We start from the raw sequence: 16850 nt of genomic DNA, 5'->3' as shown, positions 1-16850 counted from the left end.
TAATATCCATAATATATATATGTGCATGGAATAAAAATATCACAATGTAGACTTCAAACAGGTTTTTGGTCATTTTAAAATAATGGATAAGTGTTTTTTTATTATTATATGTGTAAACTAAGCTGCAGGACTGAAGCTCCAGATTAAGAAGTCATTAAACGTGTGTGTGTAATGTGAGCGGTACATAAAACAATTCTCAAAAACACTTAAACAGTTTACTGCATGAAAGCATTAAATACATGACAGTGAGTTTTATGCCGAACATTTTAGCACGTTTGTGTTACTACATAACATTCAAATCAAGTTACATTTTATAAGACATCTCACTTTTTTTTTTTTACAGAACCATCGGGGATTAAAATACATCCACTGGCCACTTTATTAGGAACAGTACACTCTCAGAAAAACCTCGATTTTTCACTGCATGGATTCTTCAACATATGGGTAACGTTACAGTGGGGATATATATATATAAATAATCCATGATAGCAGATTTACAACGAATTCAATTTATGATCGTGGTCTTTCAAAATCGATGCACTGATCCAGACAGCAAAGGCACTGCTACTGAACACTGACTGAAAATTTGTTGAAACCTTCTTTCACTTCCTTGCCATAATGACATAATGACAGTTTCCTAACTTCACGCTCGGCTGTTCTGAGAGCTCCCCAAATCTTGCATGTGCCAAATGAACAGAATTTCACACTCCTGGTATTATATATGTTCACATTCCTGGTATTTTTTTAATGAACCGTAAATATTAAAATAAAACATGCGTTTTTTTCTTTATTTATAATATATTTTAATAACCAGCTTCCGTTTACAGATTGATTATTTTTCTTATAAGTTATGCATAAAATGTACATGTTTTAATTTAATCAACATTACTTGCTCTACAGATTAGTGACCTTTTTTTCATACCCAAACATCAAAATCTCAAAGAACTCAAATCAACTAGAGATCAAAACAACAAATCAATCCTTCACAAGTAGTTTTAGAAGAGTTAAGCAAAAGAAAATAATGTTGAATAAAATGGACACAGATATGACGTGTGTGGCTTTCAGCATTTCAGTGGACCTCGATACACGCTTAACTAGAAATATAAAATCACTTTATGGAGTAAATGAATGATTTTGCAGAAACAATAATAATAATAAAAAAATAATACGGTACATAAAGTTAATCCGTTACGTTGACATGAGCATTACCTCCACCCTCTGTACTGCAGATCTCATACAGCTATAAATAATGAGCCATGATGTGAGGCATCATATTAAGACTTAATGAACCAGAAATGTATCTACACTGTTGAGCTCAGGTGTTCCTCAAAGTGCTCAAGAGATCACACATCCAGTGTCTTTCTGGGGCTTGAGATCAGGTTCCTTCACAGGCTTAATCTCCTCTTCCTGCTTGGGTTTCGTTGCCTACAGAGAATTAATACATCAGTAGATCTAACCAGCATTTCAATGTCCTTCAGATATATATATATATATATTTTTTTTTTGTTTGATTTATACCTTGTCGTCTTTCGGCCCTCTGGTGAGATCGAAGGTGGCGTAGACCTCAGGAGTACATTGGCTGCTGAGAGGTGGAAGTTCAAAGATAATGGGCTCTGCCAGACCGTAACTTGCCTTCAGCTCCAAAGCAGGTGCTTCTTCAGGTACTTTATGGAAATATCTGTCAAAAAAAATATTTCTTACATTTCATTACGTTTCTACAAACCAGACATTTCAAAAGAACTTCCAGGTTCATGTGGATGTGGTATTAGTAGTCTACCATCTAACCAAGACCTGTTCACTCAACTCAGTTTACACTAAAAATGATCTTCAGGGACGACAAATGATCCGAACATCCTCAAAGCTGACAGCAGGAACCTCGAGTGCTGGAGTTCTCTTTGGTTATCATTTTTGTGGCAGTAATGGATTAGATGTAATAAAATACATAATCAGGTTCCATAAACAACAGTCATTGATTTAATATACAGTACATTAACAACAATACAGTCTTGTACATATTCAAATTGACAGGCTGACACGCTTCCATTATTCTACCTTAATTATTAACACCCTCGTTTGAGGTAGTAACATGATTTCAAGCTTGCCAGATCTCAGCAAAATTTCCATCCCAAGTACATCAACACACAGAATAAAATACCTTAAACTAGTCCAAAGATTTTCACCAATCCAAATCAGGACAGGGAAACGAGTATTTCACACTTACACTGATGTACGGACATTACACTGATCTGGCAACCATCTATTCATTAACTGTCCTGTCCTGTTTTGTTCTCTGCATTGAAAATGTTCCTTAGGCACACAAAGATTTACCCCTTCGGATTTACACTTCCACTTACAGCACTTCGCTCGGTGCAACAGCACCTTCATGAAAATGTGGAAATATTTGTGTGTTGATGGTTGTGTGTGTTCACAATCTCACATGAAGCCATTTTCCCGCTGACATTTCTCCAGAGTGTTTTTGATCAGTCCGCCAAGCTTCGTGAAGAAAAGCTGTTCGGAGGGTTTGGCAGTGCTGCCCGGGCCTTTGGTCTGACGGTATTCTTTACACAGTGTCTCTGCACGCAGATAACCTGAAGAAGAAGAAGAAGAAGAAGATTCAATACTATAATAAACACTGGACTACTGATTAGAAGGCTGTGAGTTTGAATATATGGAGCTGCCACTGCTGGGCCCCTGAGCAAGGCCCTTAGCCCTCATTTCTTTGTAAGTCGCTCTGGATAAAGCCTTCTGTCAAATACCGTAAATGTGAAATGTTCCACTGCCACTTTGTTAATGTACATTTATTTCATACACACACTACCAGCTTGCTCATCATACACATCCAAAGACACCTTAAAAGTTCCGACCTGTAAATATATACATTCATACAGAGATCTCAGTTTCAGTTGAGTTTATTCTAAAGTCTTGAGCTGCTCTTGTGTTAATCCTTATTCCTCACTCCTGCTCTCTACTTTGGGATTAAGACAGTACTCTAACTCTACTGTACTCTACACTTTCTAATCTGGAAGTACTCACATTTTTCAGCCTCTTGAAGAGAGCGAATGGCTTCACCACACTTGTCACTAGCAAGGAGAGTCTGTCCATGGTAGCAGTGTGCCTGTGATAGAGACATAAAAAAAAATATATTTTTTTTTTATCTCATTTTATCTCCTTGACATGACAACACATTATATATAATCTATAATAGCAATGCTTATGATGCCAAGATGGATGATTACGGTGCAATGGGGTGTAAGCACACTGTAACCCTCCCTGATGCAAGTGATTATAATTAGAATGATATAATGCATGACACACACATCAGAACTCCATCATGACATCATCTTTTGTGTGAAAAGCTGCGGCCACACCGGCAGCGTTGTCGCTGATAAAGCCTTACATAAGCCATGTAAAAGTGCTGCTTTAACTGCAAATACTTTCTCCATTTATTGCTGCACTCGGGGTCCAGAGTGTTCAGAGTGTGATCTAAGATGAAAAAAGGAAACATCGAATATACCTGGTACTAAATAGAATCAATCGTTTAGTATCTTCGTTAGTACCGAACTCAATCGTACCAGCCTTCTGATAGTAGTTTGCGGTCTCGAGTGCCAAAGCTGCAATAAGACCGACATTGTGCTTCAGTTCAATGGCACGGGCGATGGTCACTAAATGGAAACAGAGAGTAAATACAATACCGATGATTTGTTTGCTCTTGTAATAGCAGGGAGGTGGAGAGAATAAATAGTGAGAACAAAAAAGAAGTTTCCACACCTTCCTGAGCCTCCGCTTGACTCTGCACAATGTATGTGTCAATCACCCTGGGCTCCAAGTCTTTGCCTTTCTCTGCTGGAGTGATGAGGCGGGGTATCTGAGTCTCCTGAAGGAAGGAAGGAAGGAAGGAAGGAAGGAAGGAAGGAATCGGTCAGTCATCTACACTTTCATCTGTTTAAACATTCTTGATAGGTAACAAACGTCAAAGCATTTACCTTCAGGAACTTAAAAATTCCAGCCGCAAGTTTCAGATTCTTATGAACATCTTTTGCTTCATCTTCAGTGATGCTAGGATTTTATAAGATGTTAAATATATTAAGTACGTGTAAGGAGAACTACACAAAAAGAGCATTAGTTCTGCTGTGTGTGTGCACAAGTTTTACATAAAACAAAGAGCGCTATTATTCACTGAGATCAATCAGCTCAGTCATTGTACCATGTGACCTCAGATCTGTTTCTGTATCTAGTGTCCAGTGCACTCATGAAGATCTGGTAGCTAAAAAGCTTTTATTGTTAAGAATCCTAAAAATTTCAAGTCGTCAACAGCATCGACTGAGATGTTTCCACAATATATATATATAGGTAACGGCATATGTGTGTGTATATATATATATATATATATTTTTTTAAATCAATCATGATTCCAGTTTTATTGTGAACTGTACAGCTCTCACTTTCATACTCGGGTACAAAATATAAAAAGAAACACTAATATACCCACTTTTCCTTTCCCGCACGCCTGGATGCATATTTGGAATGCCAAACAGCAATATTGAACCCCATGGACACCAGCTCAAACACAGCATCTTGCTGAGAGCTAAATAAGAAAAAAAGAAATACAAATCTAGATTATTTGCTGTTACAGTTACAAAAATAATTGATCAAGGATCACTTCTACACATTTACTGACATCCTGACAGGGCAGGAAAAACATGTGTTTAAACTTACTTTTTAAAAAAAAAAAAAAAAAAAAAAAAAAAAGCATTAACATAGGCACTGTTTTCTGGTAGTTTTTTCTCGGCCGGTTTCATTACCTTGGTATGTTTCCTTGCAAAGTGTCAGTCCACCTAAAGTTCTGAATGAAGCGAAGCTTGTTCTCTTTCGTGGTTCCATCCAGAGAAACGATGAACCCTATATACACGTCAAGCAATAAAACAGAAAATAAGACCCATATTAAAAGCTGAACAAAAATAAATGACCTACATTTGCACAGCAGGCTACTTCACACTGAGTCCTATAATAGTATGGTTCTTTAAGCAAGGGTTTTAAAGATGGGGTGCATGATGTTTGAAAGCCAATGTTGACATTTGAAATCAGCAAAACAAACCCACCCCTAACCCAAATGAGTGTCACCCCTGTTTTGATAGCTCTGCCCCACACATACATACGCAACCCAGGCAACTATTATTACTCATTGAGTAATACTATGGTAATACAGGTCAAATGTGTTTTTGTAGTACTGTGTGTTGTACTGTGAAAGGTTTAGCTCCGTTTCACGCGGAAGACGACGTTCAACACCTAGAACCCGAGGCAGAGGTAACGGCAGGTATCCGCCATGTCAATGTTTCAATCGTCTTCTGCTAATGTCAAACATGCCCACTGAACACTCTCTCCGCCGCATATTGACAAGACACGCCACTTTCTGCTCATTGGCTACACGTTTGTTTTGTTTGTCGGACCAACTCAGTTTTCTGAAGCATTTTTCCAACATCGTGCACCCCACTTTTAAGGGTATATATACTGTATAGTGTTCATCCCAGAATTTCTGCACATGCAATATTGATTGAACATACAGTATTAACACTTGGTCGGCACTGTTTTTTTTTTATTTTTTTATTGCCTTTTGTGTAATGTGTTGTATTTTTTGTCCTGCACAGTCTTTTTTATCTTGCACCAGGTTGCACAGTTGCACTTTATATGTCTAGGACTAACTTACTTAAGTCCTTAGCTCTGTCTTTGTTTTATGTAGCACCATAATCCTGGAGAAATAATGTAATGCGTCAGCAATATATGGTTGAAATGACAATAAACGCTTCTTGACTTGACTTGTCTTGACTTAACAGGTGAGAAAAAGTATGTGCACCCCTGACCATCACACTCATATATGGTCCTTCTACAACGATACGTCTCAACAGAAACCCGTTCCAGCACGACAACGATCCCGTTCCAAGACACGGCTCTTGTAACCGAATCCCAACGAAAGATGAGCTTATTATAACAACAAAAAATGCACGTTTTTGGTTTACTTGCTAGCATGTACTATGAGATATAATACAAGAAGATAACACGAACCCTGTAACAGGGAAAAGTACTCATCAGAGGCTTTCTTCATGATCTCCGGAGTGCACGTAGCATCTGTAAACATGTCCAAAAGCCTTGCTCTCGTTGTCCTCAGATCGCTGCATCACAAATCAGCACGATTTCTTCAGAATCACATGTTTACCAAGCAAAAGTCATATCATTTCCATCACCAAAGGGCTCATACAGGAAACTTACTTGCAGATTTTACTGGCAGCAGGACTGGAGGCCACTCCATATAGGTTAAATGACACTGGCGCAGTGGCCTTTAGAGGATTCCTGTGAAACCAGTGTGTCATGATGAAGCTCCTTACACACCTGTGCTGAAAAAGACGACATGTTTATCACCATTAATGATCATATAACACGGACACAAGCACCTCGGTACTCATGAGTGTTTGTTTTGGGTTGTTTTTAACACCCAGCTTACAATAACAAACACATTTAAGTGAACTGAACAGAATATCCAAGTTGTCATGACAACATATGTGTAGCCATATCCTATATATCCTTACTGTGTGTTTTGTTATTGTACATTATACACGAAGCTAACGTTAGCTACGCAGCATAAACAACAGCGTCCATTTAAACACACCAAGCTAACAATAAACACTGTTTAAAAACGTCAGTCATGAACAAACGAATTCACCTGAACCGTCAAACCTCTTTGTTAATAGTCGGAACTGCTTCAAGGGGGAAAAAACAACAACACAGCTGATCCCAAACAGGGACGGTTCTTCCTGGTGGCGCGTGTAATCGGTGACGTAATGGACGTTAACTCGAAACTCTAGGAGGGGAAATAAAGCAAAGAAAACGCCCCATAAATCGGAAATTCCTTCCCAGGGAACTATACGAGTGACGTCATATCAATATGGCCGCTCACAGCACGAGAAGAAAACAGAGCGGAAATATTCCTTTTCCTTTTATATATGACGTGTTCTGTACCTTTTTTTTTTATTATTCAACGCGACACACACCCCCACCCCCTCTCCAAATCTCTAAATCTACACAGGAAGATTTATATATAGCTATATAAATATAAATATATATCGTGCTATATAGCTGGCTAGCACGAGGCTACAAAATAAAAGTCTTTGTGTTTACAGTAAAAATATGACGTACAGAAACTAGACCACGTTTCGAGCGCCTGCTTCCCACTTATATACGCATCATAAACAGCAGTTACGTTTATCCCCACCGTGTAAAGGTTTTTTTTAGGAGTATATATACTCACTAAGAGTATAAATACTAAGTAAATAATAAACCGTATTTTATATATATATATATATATATATATATATTGTGCGCACTTACTTTCACAAAGGATTTAAAGGTGTTGAGAATGGTGTGATGCAGGTGGAAAAGCGAACAGACCTAAACTCGATTCAATTCAATTCGAGTTTATTTGTGTGGCGCTTTTTACAATTGACATCGTTACAAAGCAGCTTTACAGAACAAAACCATATAACAAAAGGTTTTTTTAAATAAAGAATAATATAAAGATTAATATAATTCAAGATTAATATTAGATATAATTAAATATTTGTAAACATTTTTAAACGTCGATGGGGACTTTTATTTTGAAATGGTTAGCCATTTCAAGCCAAACGAGGGTATTGAAAACGATTATTTTTAATCAACACGGTCATTCACGCCTTAAGGGTTACGTCTAAACAAACCAGGGTGAAAATAAATAATATACGATTCTGACTTCAGAGAACTTTTGATCTGTGAGTGCAGGACTCGGTTAAGTTCGGTTGCACGCGCACAAGGGCTTGGTCCGGGCGTATCGCGAGCACCGGCTTGTGTTCACGTGCACGCGGACAGATATTTAACACCAAGGCATGCTGAGAAATAGCATCTGACCAGCGATGGTAAATAAGAAACGGGCTCCTGCAGTTGTAGAAGATGTCAGATGTCACCAAGACCGTCCAGAAATGGCATGCAAGTTTAAAAAAGGGCACGGACTTTGATTCCTGGGGCCAGTTGGTGGAGGCAATTGATGAGTACCAAATGTAAGTTACCTTCAGCAGGTTGGCATGGATTATACTTTGTTTTTGTTCTACATGCAGCGTTTACGGTGCTTTTAAATAATAATCCCAGGATCCGGTATCAATCAGGAGAGGATGAGTTCCCTTGTGAGGAAGATTCCACGAAAGCAGACTGACAGATTTATTCCCTTCTATTATAATAATCAGCTCCACTCTTCTGTGAAGGTTCTCCACTAGATGTTGGATTGTGGGCGTGTGAGAATCGGCTACAAGAGCATTAGTGAGATCAGACTCTGATGTTGGGATGGTAAGGAGTCTCCAGTTCCAGTTCATCCCAAAGGTGTTCAGTGGGGTTGAGTCAGAGTCAGGGCTCTGTGCAGGACACCCGAGTTCTTTACTCCAGCCTTCACCTCCACATCATGTCATTTCGGTTGCTTTGTTCACAGGGACATTGTCACACTGGAGCAGGTTTGTTGTTCCACTGAAGAGAAACCGTGAGACATTCTATATGCTGGGGATGTGGTAGCCTAATGGTTAAGGTGCTGGACTACTGACCGGAAGGTTGTGAGTTTGATTCCCAGGTCCACCAAGCTGCCACTGTTGGGCCCCTGAGCATGGCCCCTCCACCAGGCGGCTACCGTTGGGCCCCTGAGCACGGCCCTTTACCCTGTTGTATAAAATGAGATAAAAATGTAAGTCGCTCTGGATAATGGGGTCTGCTAAATGATATAAATGTAAATGTATACAACTCTGTGTTTTAAAGTTTGTAGAAACAGTTTTAGGAAGAACCACATACTGTATCTAGGTGAAGGTCAAGGTGTACACATACTTTTGCTCTTATAGTGTGCCTTATTTAGGGCAAAATAGCATGAATCACATTTCCTGTTTCCTTACTTACCTGTTTCACAAAACAAATGTTACAGCAGTGTTAATTATTACACTGTGCTATAGCGCCACCATTAGACCAACCAGGCTCATTTTTCTTGCTTGAGCAGAGACGGCGGTTACTACGTACTGAACTAAGTTTCATGTCTGGTCTAAACAACCTTAAAATAAATCCTGCACAACAGTCAAAAAAGTTGTACACAAGCACACCGTTCCCAGGACACCAGCCAGTGGTGGCATTGGTGTTGCTAGGTGGTTGCTATGACATTCCAAGTGATTGCTGGTGTGTCACTAAGCTGTTGCTATGCTATCCTTACAGGTTGCTAGCGTGTTGCTAAGTGAGCAGATGTAGCTCATGACGTTCACACTCCAGCATCTCCAAGCTGCAACTGTTGGTCCCTTAAGCAAGCCCATTAACTCTCTCTGCTTCTGAATCATAGCTGACCCTGTGCACTGACTCCAACTTCCTAACAATTCCTGACTATTCTTTAATGTATAAGTGACAAATAAAAGCTTGGTTTCTATTCTAAGTGGTTGCCAGGGTGTTAGCTATGGTATCACCAGTGGTTTCAAGGGTCACGCTTAATTACAGCTGTGGAATTCCAGATGTTTACTAAGGCTAAGGTTACTTTTACTGGTTGCTATGGAATTTCAGTTGTTTACAATGGCTATGTTGCTATGGAATTCCAGATGGTTGCTAAAGCACTGCTTTGTGGTCGCAATAGTATTCCAAGTGTTCACAGGGGCATTGCTACGCTGTCTCTATGGAATCCAGATGGTTGCTATGGTACATCAGTGCTATGTGGTTGCTAGGCTGTTGCTGTGGTGTTCCAGGTGGTTGCTAGGGAGTTGTTCATCAATGATTATCAAAGATAATGTAAGCGTGTTAATATTTGTGCCAAACTTCGGGTGTAAATGTAAAAATTTCATTTCATCTGTTAGTCGAGCAAATGAACGGATTATTAACTGTGCTGCATTTCTGCACACTTTATGTCAGACTCGCACGGCAGCTGCAGAAAGAGGTTCAGTCTCCAAATTCTCAGGATTTCACAGAGGAACAAAAGGTAATTTGGAAGTAAAATACTGCTGGATTTGATCAGATTTAGTATATTTCTAGACTAATCTAATCTAATCTAATCTAACACTGTTTTTATTAGAAAACCCTGGGGAAAATTGCAGCATGTCTGGAGATGCGAAGTTCATCCTTACAGGTTGGTGATCATTTCATCTGTGTCAAATCACATCGCTCTTAAAGGATTAAAATGAACAATCTGCACTTTCAGCTTGTTTTCATTATTTCATTTCAACTCCAGTGTGCTGTGGAAGAAATATCGCTAAAATAACAACCAGCAGCTAATAACTATGGCCCTGAATGTGCCATCTATAGCTGCATTCAGAACAGACCTTTATATACCTTCGTAAATGAAGGTAAATGAAGACGTTTAATACGAGTCAATGTGTTAGTGGTCATTAAACTAATTTGGTTTTGATCAGGACCATTTGACATTGACTGAGGAACCTGAGGCCGTTTTGATTTTGTGCACTATTCTCCTAAAACTGTTTTGTCTCCTGGAGTCTCGTCTCGGTACCACTAAAGCAAACACACAATATTATTGCAGCGTCTTAAGTCACAGGCTGTAAAAACCATACTGGAAGATGATGTAAACATTTTTGTTCATTCCATTCAATTCAGATATCGTCGCTGTCGGGCGGAAACCTCGTATGTCCAAATTTTGTCAATTTCATATTTTTTCACATATCGGTGCTATTGGTCAGTCCCCACGTGGGTCTGTTATTTTTACAAGTTATTAACCAATCTAAAGTCTTGAAAATAGCTTGAGCACAAATCTCATAACTCCATTGGACACTTCAACTGTCCACCTCTTCCTCACTCCGCGGGAGAGATTCGCGGCATATTTCTCCTTAATAAGAGTCACAACGAATCAACACGTCTTCTGAGGTAAATGTCTTTAAAACTCTGGGCTCAAAGAAAAAAAAATCTTGACCCCCGCTAGTTCTGGTTCTCGTCTGAGGACAGGAATTTAGCGCAAGACAATCCACTGCAAAGCGGACTAAACCCTGTGCACTGCAGATAAGGTACAGCGTTTTTTTTAATTTCCTGAAAAATAACGGTTTTGGAGATACGAGGATTCCGCCTGACAGCGACGATATGCTGTTTGATTTGAATTCCTGCAAACTTTATGAAACATCAAGGTGTTCCTTCACTTTACTGACTGAGCCCATTACAACAATACAAGGCAAACGTAGATTTCAAAAGAAAAAAAAGATAAATAAAGAAAAAAAGATCTAGTCTTCTCCTGGTTTTTCCTGATCTCCAGCATCTATTTTGGGAGGTAAAAAAAAAAGAATCTTGCTATTCATTATTAACACTGGGAACTTACAGTGTAGGTGTAATTAAAGTCTAAACCCAATTCAATTCTATAGATATTCTGTGTAGTGATTATTCCGACCAGCTTCATTAAAACAATGGTTTGTTCCATGTGTATTTATTTAATGCATAGAGCTACTACAATCCCTCAAACCCCCACATTTCAGCGTCTTTCTCTTTTCATTTGCTCAGAGCACACAGTCCCAGGAGGAATTTACCTTACAGGATCTGAAGAAACTGGAACCCAGTATGTAACGTATACAAACGTTCTACCTCACGTCTAGATAGAGTAGCGTCCTAATTGTGGGCTTTACAACGAACACAACTATCACTTTGACCTATGAGTAGGGTCTTTGCTTTGACTTTGACTTCTGTCTTTATTTTTCCCAACAGTCATCAAAAATATTCTCACTTACAACAAAGATTTCCCCTTCGATGTCCAACCAGTGCCTTTGAGGTAAACGTAAGACCTGAGCTGCGTTCTTTTCTTTTTAGGTTGTGGGGTAAAGAGTGTGAAAATGTGCATTAATTCATTACATTAACACTGCTCTTAGGAAAATCTTTGCACCAGGTGAGGAAGAGAACCTAGATGTCGAAGAGGAGCTGGACACGGCAACGGGGACCGGATTAATCCAGTCCTTTCCTGCCAGAGCATCAGGTACCGCTTCGTGTAAATATCTACACTCAGTGGCAGTTCAACACTCGATCGTTTCTGGCCGTTTCTCTCTGAAGAAAAAGTGTTGGTTATTAGACCAGACAATCACAAGTAAAGAAGCGGAGACGAGAACTTAAAACTCACTGAAGTGTTCGAATTTAATAAGAGCAGGAAGAGGCTTCACACACCTTAAACTGAATTTCATCAGCGTGAGAATCAGACAAGGGAAAGAAGCATCTGGACAGTTGTGGTGTTATTTAAAATAATTATATATTCACATATTTACACACACAAGTATGAATGTTGTTCGTCTTACTGTATGATGGCACTTACTGTACATGCAGGACAAAGGAAGTGAGGAATATTAGGCGCCGATATATTGAATCGGGAATAGATTAAGAAACCTCACTGAACACTGAGTGAGTGATTGGTTGTTTAGTGAATACTAATAATTTTCGATAATCGTCTCTTTGGTCGGAGCAAAATGGAGGGTGTCTTAATTAAATACATCAAAATACAGCACATTTTAATACACGTCATAAAGCAAACACATAATAACTAACTCGGCTTCTGGAAACGAGTAAACGTTCAATGTTAACTGATTTACTGTTGATTCCACCGTGTTTTTTTGCTGACATGCCCCCGAACTTGGAAACTTGGAAAATCCCCTCACAATTCCAATTGTTTGTTGAAGTTCACGTCCGTTCAACTCGTAAATACGATCTTTCCCACAAGCTCCAAATACTATTAATATCTTAACTAACAGCACAACAAAAAAAGTTTTTTCCTTTTTTTTTTTTTTTTTCCTTCAAAAAGTCCTTCAAAAAGATATCGGATTAAGGAAAACAAACAAACAAACAGATTTATTGTTGGGGACATTTTTAAATGTGTCTTCGTCTTCACTAATTAGGTTTAGACTCGGAGGCTGTTCAGTGATCTACAGGATTATCTTTTTCTTTCACAGACCTGAAGTTGTAGCTTTGATAATCCATGAGTTCTCGTTTCCAGCTTTATTACCTCGGCTTCCCTCCGAGCCTGGGATGACGCTGCTGACTCTGAAAATTGAGAAGATCGGTTTAAAAGATGCAGGACAATGCATCGAACCTTACATGACGATTAGTGTCCGAGGTACGAGTCGAATTCTTTCAGCCGAGAGATCGTTTAACTATAGAGTTCTTACCTCGTATCATACAGTATAATCATGTTTTTCTTCTGCTACAGATCTGGATGGAGTCGAATTAAACCCTGTTCAGGACACTCCAGTCTCAACACATAAAGAAGATACGTACATTCATTTCGACGTAGATGTGGAAATCCAGAAACATATTGAGAAACTACCAAAAGGTCTGAATTTTTAGTGCTAAAAATAATCTTTTGAATATATTTGTCTAAAATTCTGCTTCAGTAACATTTCCAGTGAACGTTTTCCTGTGAAGCTGCTTTATCACAGTGTCTGGTAGAAATATCGTGATTGAAATGAAATGAAATTGAATCGGATTCATATATAACCGAGTCATGACTGGAGTCTGAGAAGATCATAGTAGAATTGACTCAGTTTATTAGTAGCTACTCACTCAGTGAATGGAAATACTGCTTCAAGAGCAGGGTTGGCCAACCAGTCAGAGACCAAGAGCCACATTTTTTACTGTGTTACCGCAAAGAGCCACATCATACACATGGGAACACATGAACATCACCTTTTTTTCCCTGCCATTTTAAGAGCGAACTTGACACAAATTGTTTACTCAAATGATTTTGCTTCTACTGGGAAACTTTGAGGTATTTTCATCCCACTCACATGCGCGTTTGACGAAAATACCGTATTGAACTCAAGCGACGCGAACACGCACAATAAAAAGACACAAATACAAACTTCGGTATGAACGTAAGAGCCACATGAATCCGGGCAAAGAGCCGCATGCGGCTCGGGAGCCGCGGGTTGTCCACCCCTGTTCTAGAGCACAAACTTAGAGGAATTTTTTATTTTTTGTTATAGGGGCTGCTATTTTCTTTGAATTCAAACACTACAAGCCCAAGAAGAAGTTCACCAGTACCAAGTGTTTTGCCTTCATGGAGATGGATGAAATCAAACCCGGCCCCATCGTGATCGAGCTGTGAGTAACAAAATAATCCGATAAAAAGTTCAACCGTTCTCTAACAAGCACAATGCATAAAATCATACAGATCAAGAAAACAAAAATCAGATCAGAGGAAAACATTGGGACTGGTTTGAGCTTCCAGGAAGGATTATAGTAATTCACACTGTTTAATAACTCTGTAAAACCACAGAAAAACATCTCCACATGCACAAAACATCACATCACAACTGGACTGTTTTCAGACTTCATCTTTCTGTGCTGAGGAACATCTCAGATTTCTGCTCTTGACCTGTATGATTTTCTGCCACATGATTGATTGGCTGATGAGATCACTGCATAAATGTGCAATTGTTCAGATATTCCTAATAAAGTAAATGGTGAGTGTATAAAGATCACAGCTAGCATTTCTCTGAACGGATAAGATTATTATTTGTACATTTCATTGGTTGTTTTAATGTCATGGTTCGATCATTTGGTGGGAAAATAGTTCAGTAAAGATACCGAACATGTGGCACAGTCTAACGTGTGACCGTGGTCTTAGGTACAAGAAGCCGACAGATTTCAAGAGGAAGAAACTTAATCTCCTTACTAAGAAGCCACTTTATCTTCACCTGCATCAAACTCTACACAAAGACTGAGCAGCATATGAGCCAGTGAAAAAATCATCAGGATCTTGAGGAACAGAACAGCAGACGTTTTAATCGTTTTTGCCTTTTTAATCTGTCTGAAGAGACCTTGGCTTGTCGCCTTGATAAGAACATGACATTATGCTTTGGAATTCTGCCTGTAGGTTTAATGGAAACAAGGAGAATGTAATCAGTCAACGAAGACATCGATACTGGCTGTGATCTGTCCATGTGATGGTCAAGCATCCACAGTGTTTGTGTCCATTGTTTATTACCACTATGGAACAAGTTTGGACTCTCTACTAACTCAGCACTTAATAACACTATCACAACTAGCAAATGTTTTCTGTAGCTTTCTTTCTTTAGGAGTTTGTCTGTTCCTGTTTAAAGAGTTTTCACCCACTGTCTCATGCAGAATGGTTCTTGTTCCGGGAAATATTTTGGGCCGTCTTGCACGCGCCGTATTACACGTTTAAAGTCGGGAGGTTGTGACGGCAAGTTTAAAAGCTTCATGTCAGATTTTGAGATGCGTTTTAAATCATTGTCCGGTTGTAGAAGCTCGTAGCTTCAGGTTATTGACTGACGATGTATCATTTGTTTTCAGGATTTGCTGATTTGTTTCCTGTACCACTGGCTACCACACAACCCCAAAGCATAACAGAACCAATCATACGCTTACCTCACATGCTTAGTTACAGATCCTTAGCGGTTTAGAGTTTTAAAATTTTCAGCCCTGCCTTTACATCTGGACTCCTTGAAAGTTCATGAAATATGAATTAACTATGCACATCAACACATTAACCAGGCTACAACTATTCAATTACATTTAGGTTGTTTATGTAACTAGGCATGTTCACTAACCTAACTCATCTAACCAACTAATCAGGTACCTTACTCACATCTACAACACACACATATAATATTAAGAATAAATGACTTTTGACTTATAGTGAAAAGTCATTTACTAAACTAAACAGTGGTGCAGCATCAATGGAGTGATATGTGCAAACAGAATTGGTGAACCACATCTGGACAAGCTCAGGAAAAGAGCATTACAACTTTTTTGCCAATGCTACTACAACTGTGGTTTTCCCTGTTGGTGCCAGACAGCATTCTGGGATAAAGTTGGCTGTGTAATGAAAGACGGTCCCCTTCCACTGATATTTTAATAAGGCCAACAAGTCCAAGGTCATTTTAGTTTTCACTAGTGGTCACCATGGTGCAGATCTGCAGGACCCAAGCCAGGTTGCTTGGACAATCGGGTTTGCTGCCTTCTTCTACACCACTCTCCACTGGTGTACTTGCAGATTAACTCTCATTTTCCACATTTGGATAACTCAAAAATTGTTAAGAATTTACGCATGACATCAGTGAACAGTCCGAGTCTTGATCCGTCACTTTATGTGGTTTTAAGGTGAGGGAACTGGCCGTGTGATCTGTCCACCACTCCAACCGCATCCAGAACATTTCCACCTTTTCCATGTGGGGTGTATGCAAGTATTTCCGAACCTCATCTGTCCTTTGTATTCTTGCTGTCATGATTAAGTCTTTAAAATTAGTCTTCAGTCTTTATCACACGTCTCCACCTCATTCTCTGCATATTTTCAGGCGTTATGATTAAACGATAGCACGAACAAACTCCGCGCTCTAGTTCACACAATGATGTAGCTATTAAAGAGAAAACACTTGTGCTGTCTTTTATGAAGGAACTTTCAAGGAAAGTGTAAAAAAAAATAAATAAAAAAAATACTTTTGGCCATATAGCATATATTCATGAACACAATCTTTATAATAACGATCTGTGTTTTCCAACATTACATATCTCTCATAAATCTTTTCGTAAATGTTTATATGACCCTTCTGTATTTCTAGAGGACATGTACAGAATATACTATTAAACATTAAGATATTTTAGTTGTTTAATAAATGCCTGTAAACTTTATCCAGTGTGCAATAATAGCTTTTATAAAAGTCTTGTTATACACTGCAATCTCTTTTCATTCAATCCTGATCATATCATATGTTCTTATCCAAATAAACTATTTAAAGTCTCAAAACAATTTGAACAAGTTCTTTTGTCTTTTATTTTTTTTTTTAACTTTTACATAAATGAGCAGGTGTTCCTAATACAGAGGACAG

At 38.8% G+C, this 16850-nt stretch overlaps 2 protein-coding genes across 3 annotated transcripts; one reads left to right on the top strand and one right to left on the bottom strand.

Moving 5' to 3' along the window:
- Nucleotides 1–201: 201 nt before the first annotated feature.
- On the bottom strand, nt 202–6898 carry brox (BRO1 domain and CAAX motif containing). Of its 2 annotated transcripts, none has more exons than XM_060883406.1 (13): nt 6716–6898; nt 6265–6389; nt 6061–6167; nt 4803–4899; nt 4490–4585; nt 3984–4056; nt 3769–3874; nt 3573–3662; nt 3398–3483; nt 3034–3115; nt 2438–2588; nt 1519–1678; nt 202–1425 (listed from the first exon to the last, which is right to left on the bottom strand). In XM_060883406.1, the coding sequence occupies exons 2-13, from the start codon at nt 6363–6365 to the stop codon at nt 1336–1338; spliced, it is 1239 nt and encodes a 412-aa protein (XP_060739389.1). In that variant the 5' UTR covers nt 6366–6389; nt 6716–6898; the 3' UTR covers nt 202–1335. The 2 variants fall into 2 exon arrangements, with proteins under 2 accessions (XP_060739389.1, XP_060739388.1); XM_060883405.1 differs by having other exon boundaries at nt 6265–6384; nt 6716–6897.
- A 727-nt stretch (nt 6899–7625) lies between these two features.
- aida (axin interactor, dorsalization associated) lies at nt 7626–16747 on the top strand. The gene is made up of 10 exons (XM_060884065.1): nt 7626–8081; nt 9940–10006; nt 10100–10153; nt 11524–11578; nt 11725–11788; nt 11886–11989; nt 12995–13114; nt 13208–13330; nt 13983–14100; nt 14627–16747. Exons 1-10 carry the CDS (start codon nt 7975–7977, stop codon nt 14721–14723), a joined length of 909 nt encoding a protein of 302 aa, XP_060740048.1. The 5' UTR covers nt 7626–7974; the 3' UTR covers nt 14724–16747.
- Nucleotides 16748–16850: the final 103 nt, after the last annotated feature.

This window comes from Tachysurus vachellii, chromosome 12 (genome assembly GCF_030014155.1).
Source record: "Tachysurus vachellii isolate PV-2020 chromosome 12, HZAU_Pvac_v1, whole genome shotgun sequence".
In the NCBI taxonomy this organism is placed as follows: domain Eukaryota; kingdom Metazoa; phylum Chordata; class Actinopteri; order Siluriformes; family Bagridae; genus Tachysurus; species Tachysurus vachellii.
The sequence above is the reverse complement of the archived record's forward strand: the minus strand, read 5'-3'. Positions and strand labels throughout refer to the sequence as shown.

Coding starts and splice junctions, on each gene's coding strand:
- aida (XM_060884065.1), top strand. CDS start 7,975: ATGTCAGATGTCACCAAGACCGTCCAGAAATGGCATGCAAGTTTAAAA. Junction 8,082..9,939: donor GCAATTGATGAGTACCAAAT/GTAAGTTACCTT, acceptor ACTTTATGTCAG/ACTCGCACGGCAGCTGCAGA. Junction 13,115..13,207: donor CATGACGATTAGTGTCCGAG/GTACGAGTCGAA, acceptor CTTCTGCTACAG/ATCTGGATGGAGTCGAATTA.
- brox (XM_060883406.1), bottom strand. CDS start 6,365: ATGACACACTGGTTTCACAGGAATCCTCTAAAGGCCACTGCGCCAGTG. Junction 6,168..6,264: donor GCTGCCAGTAAAATCTGCAA/GTAAGTTTCCTG, acceptor TTTGTGATGCAG/CGATCTGAGGACAACGAGAG. Junction 3,116..3,397: donor AGCACTTTTACATGGCTTAT/GTAAGGCTTTAT, acceptor TCTCTATCACAG/GCACACTGCTACCATGGACA.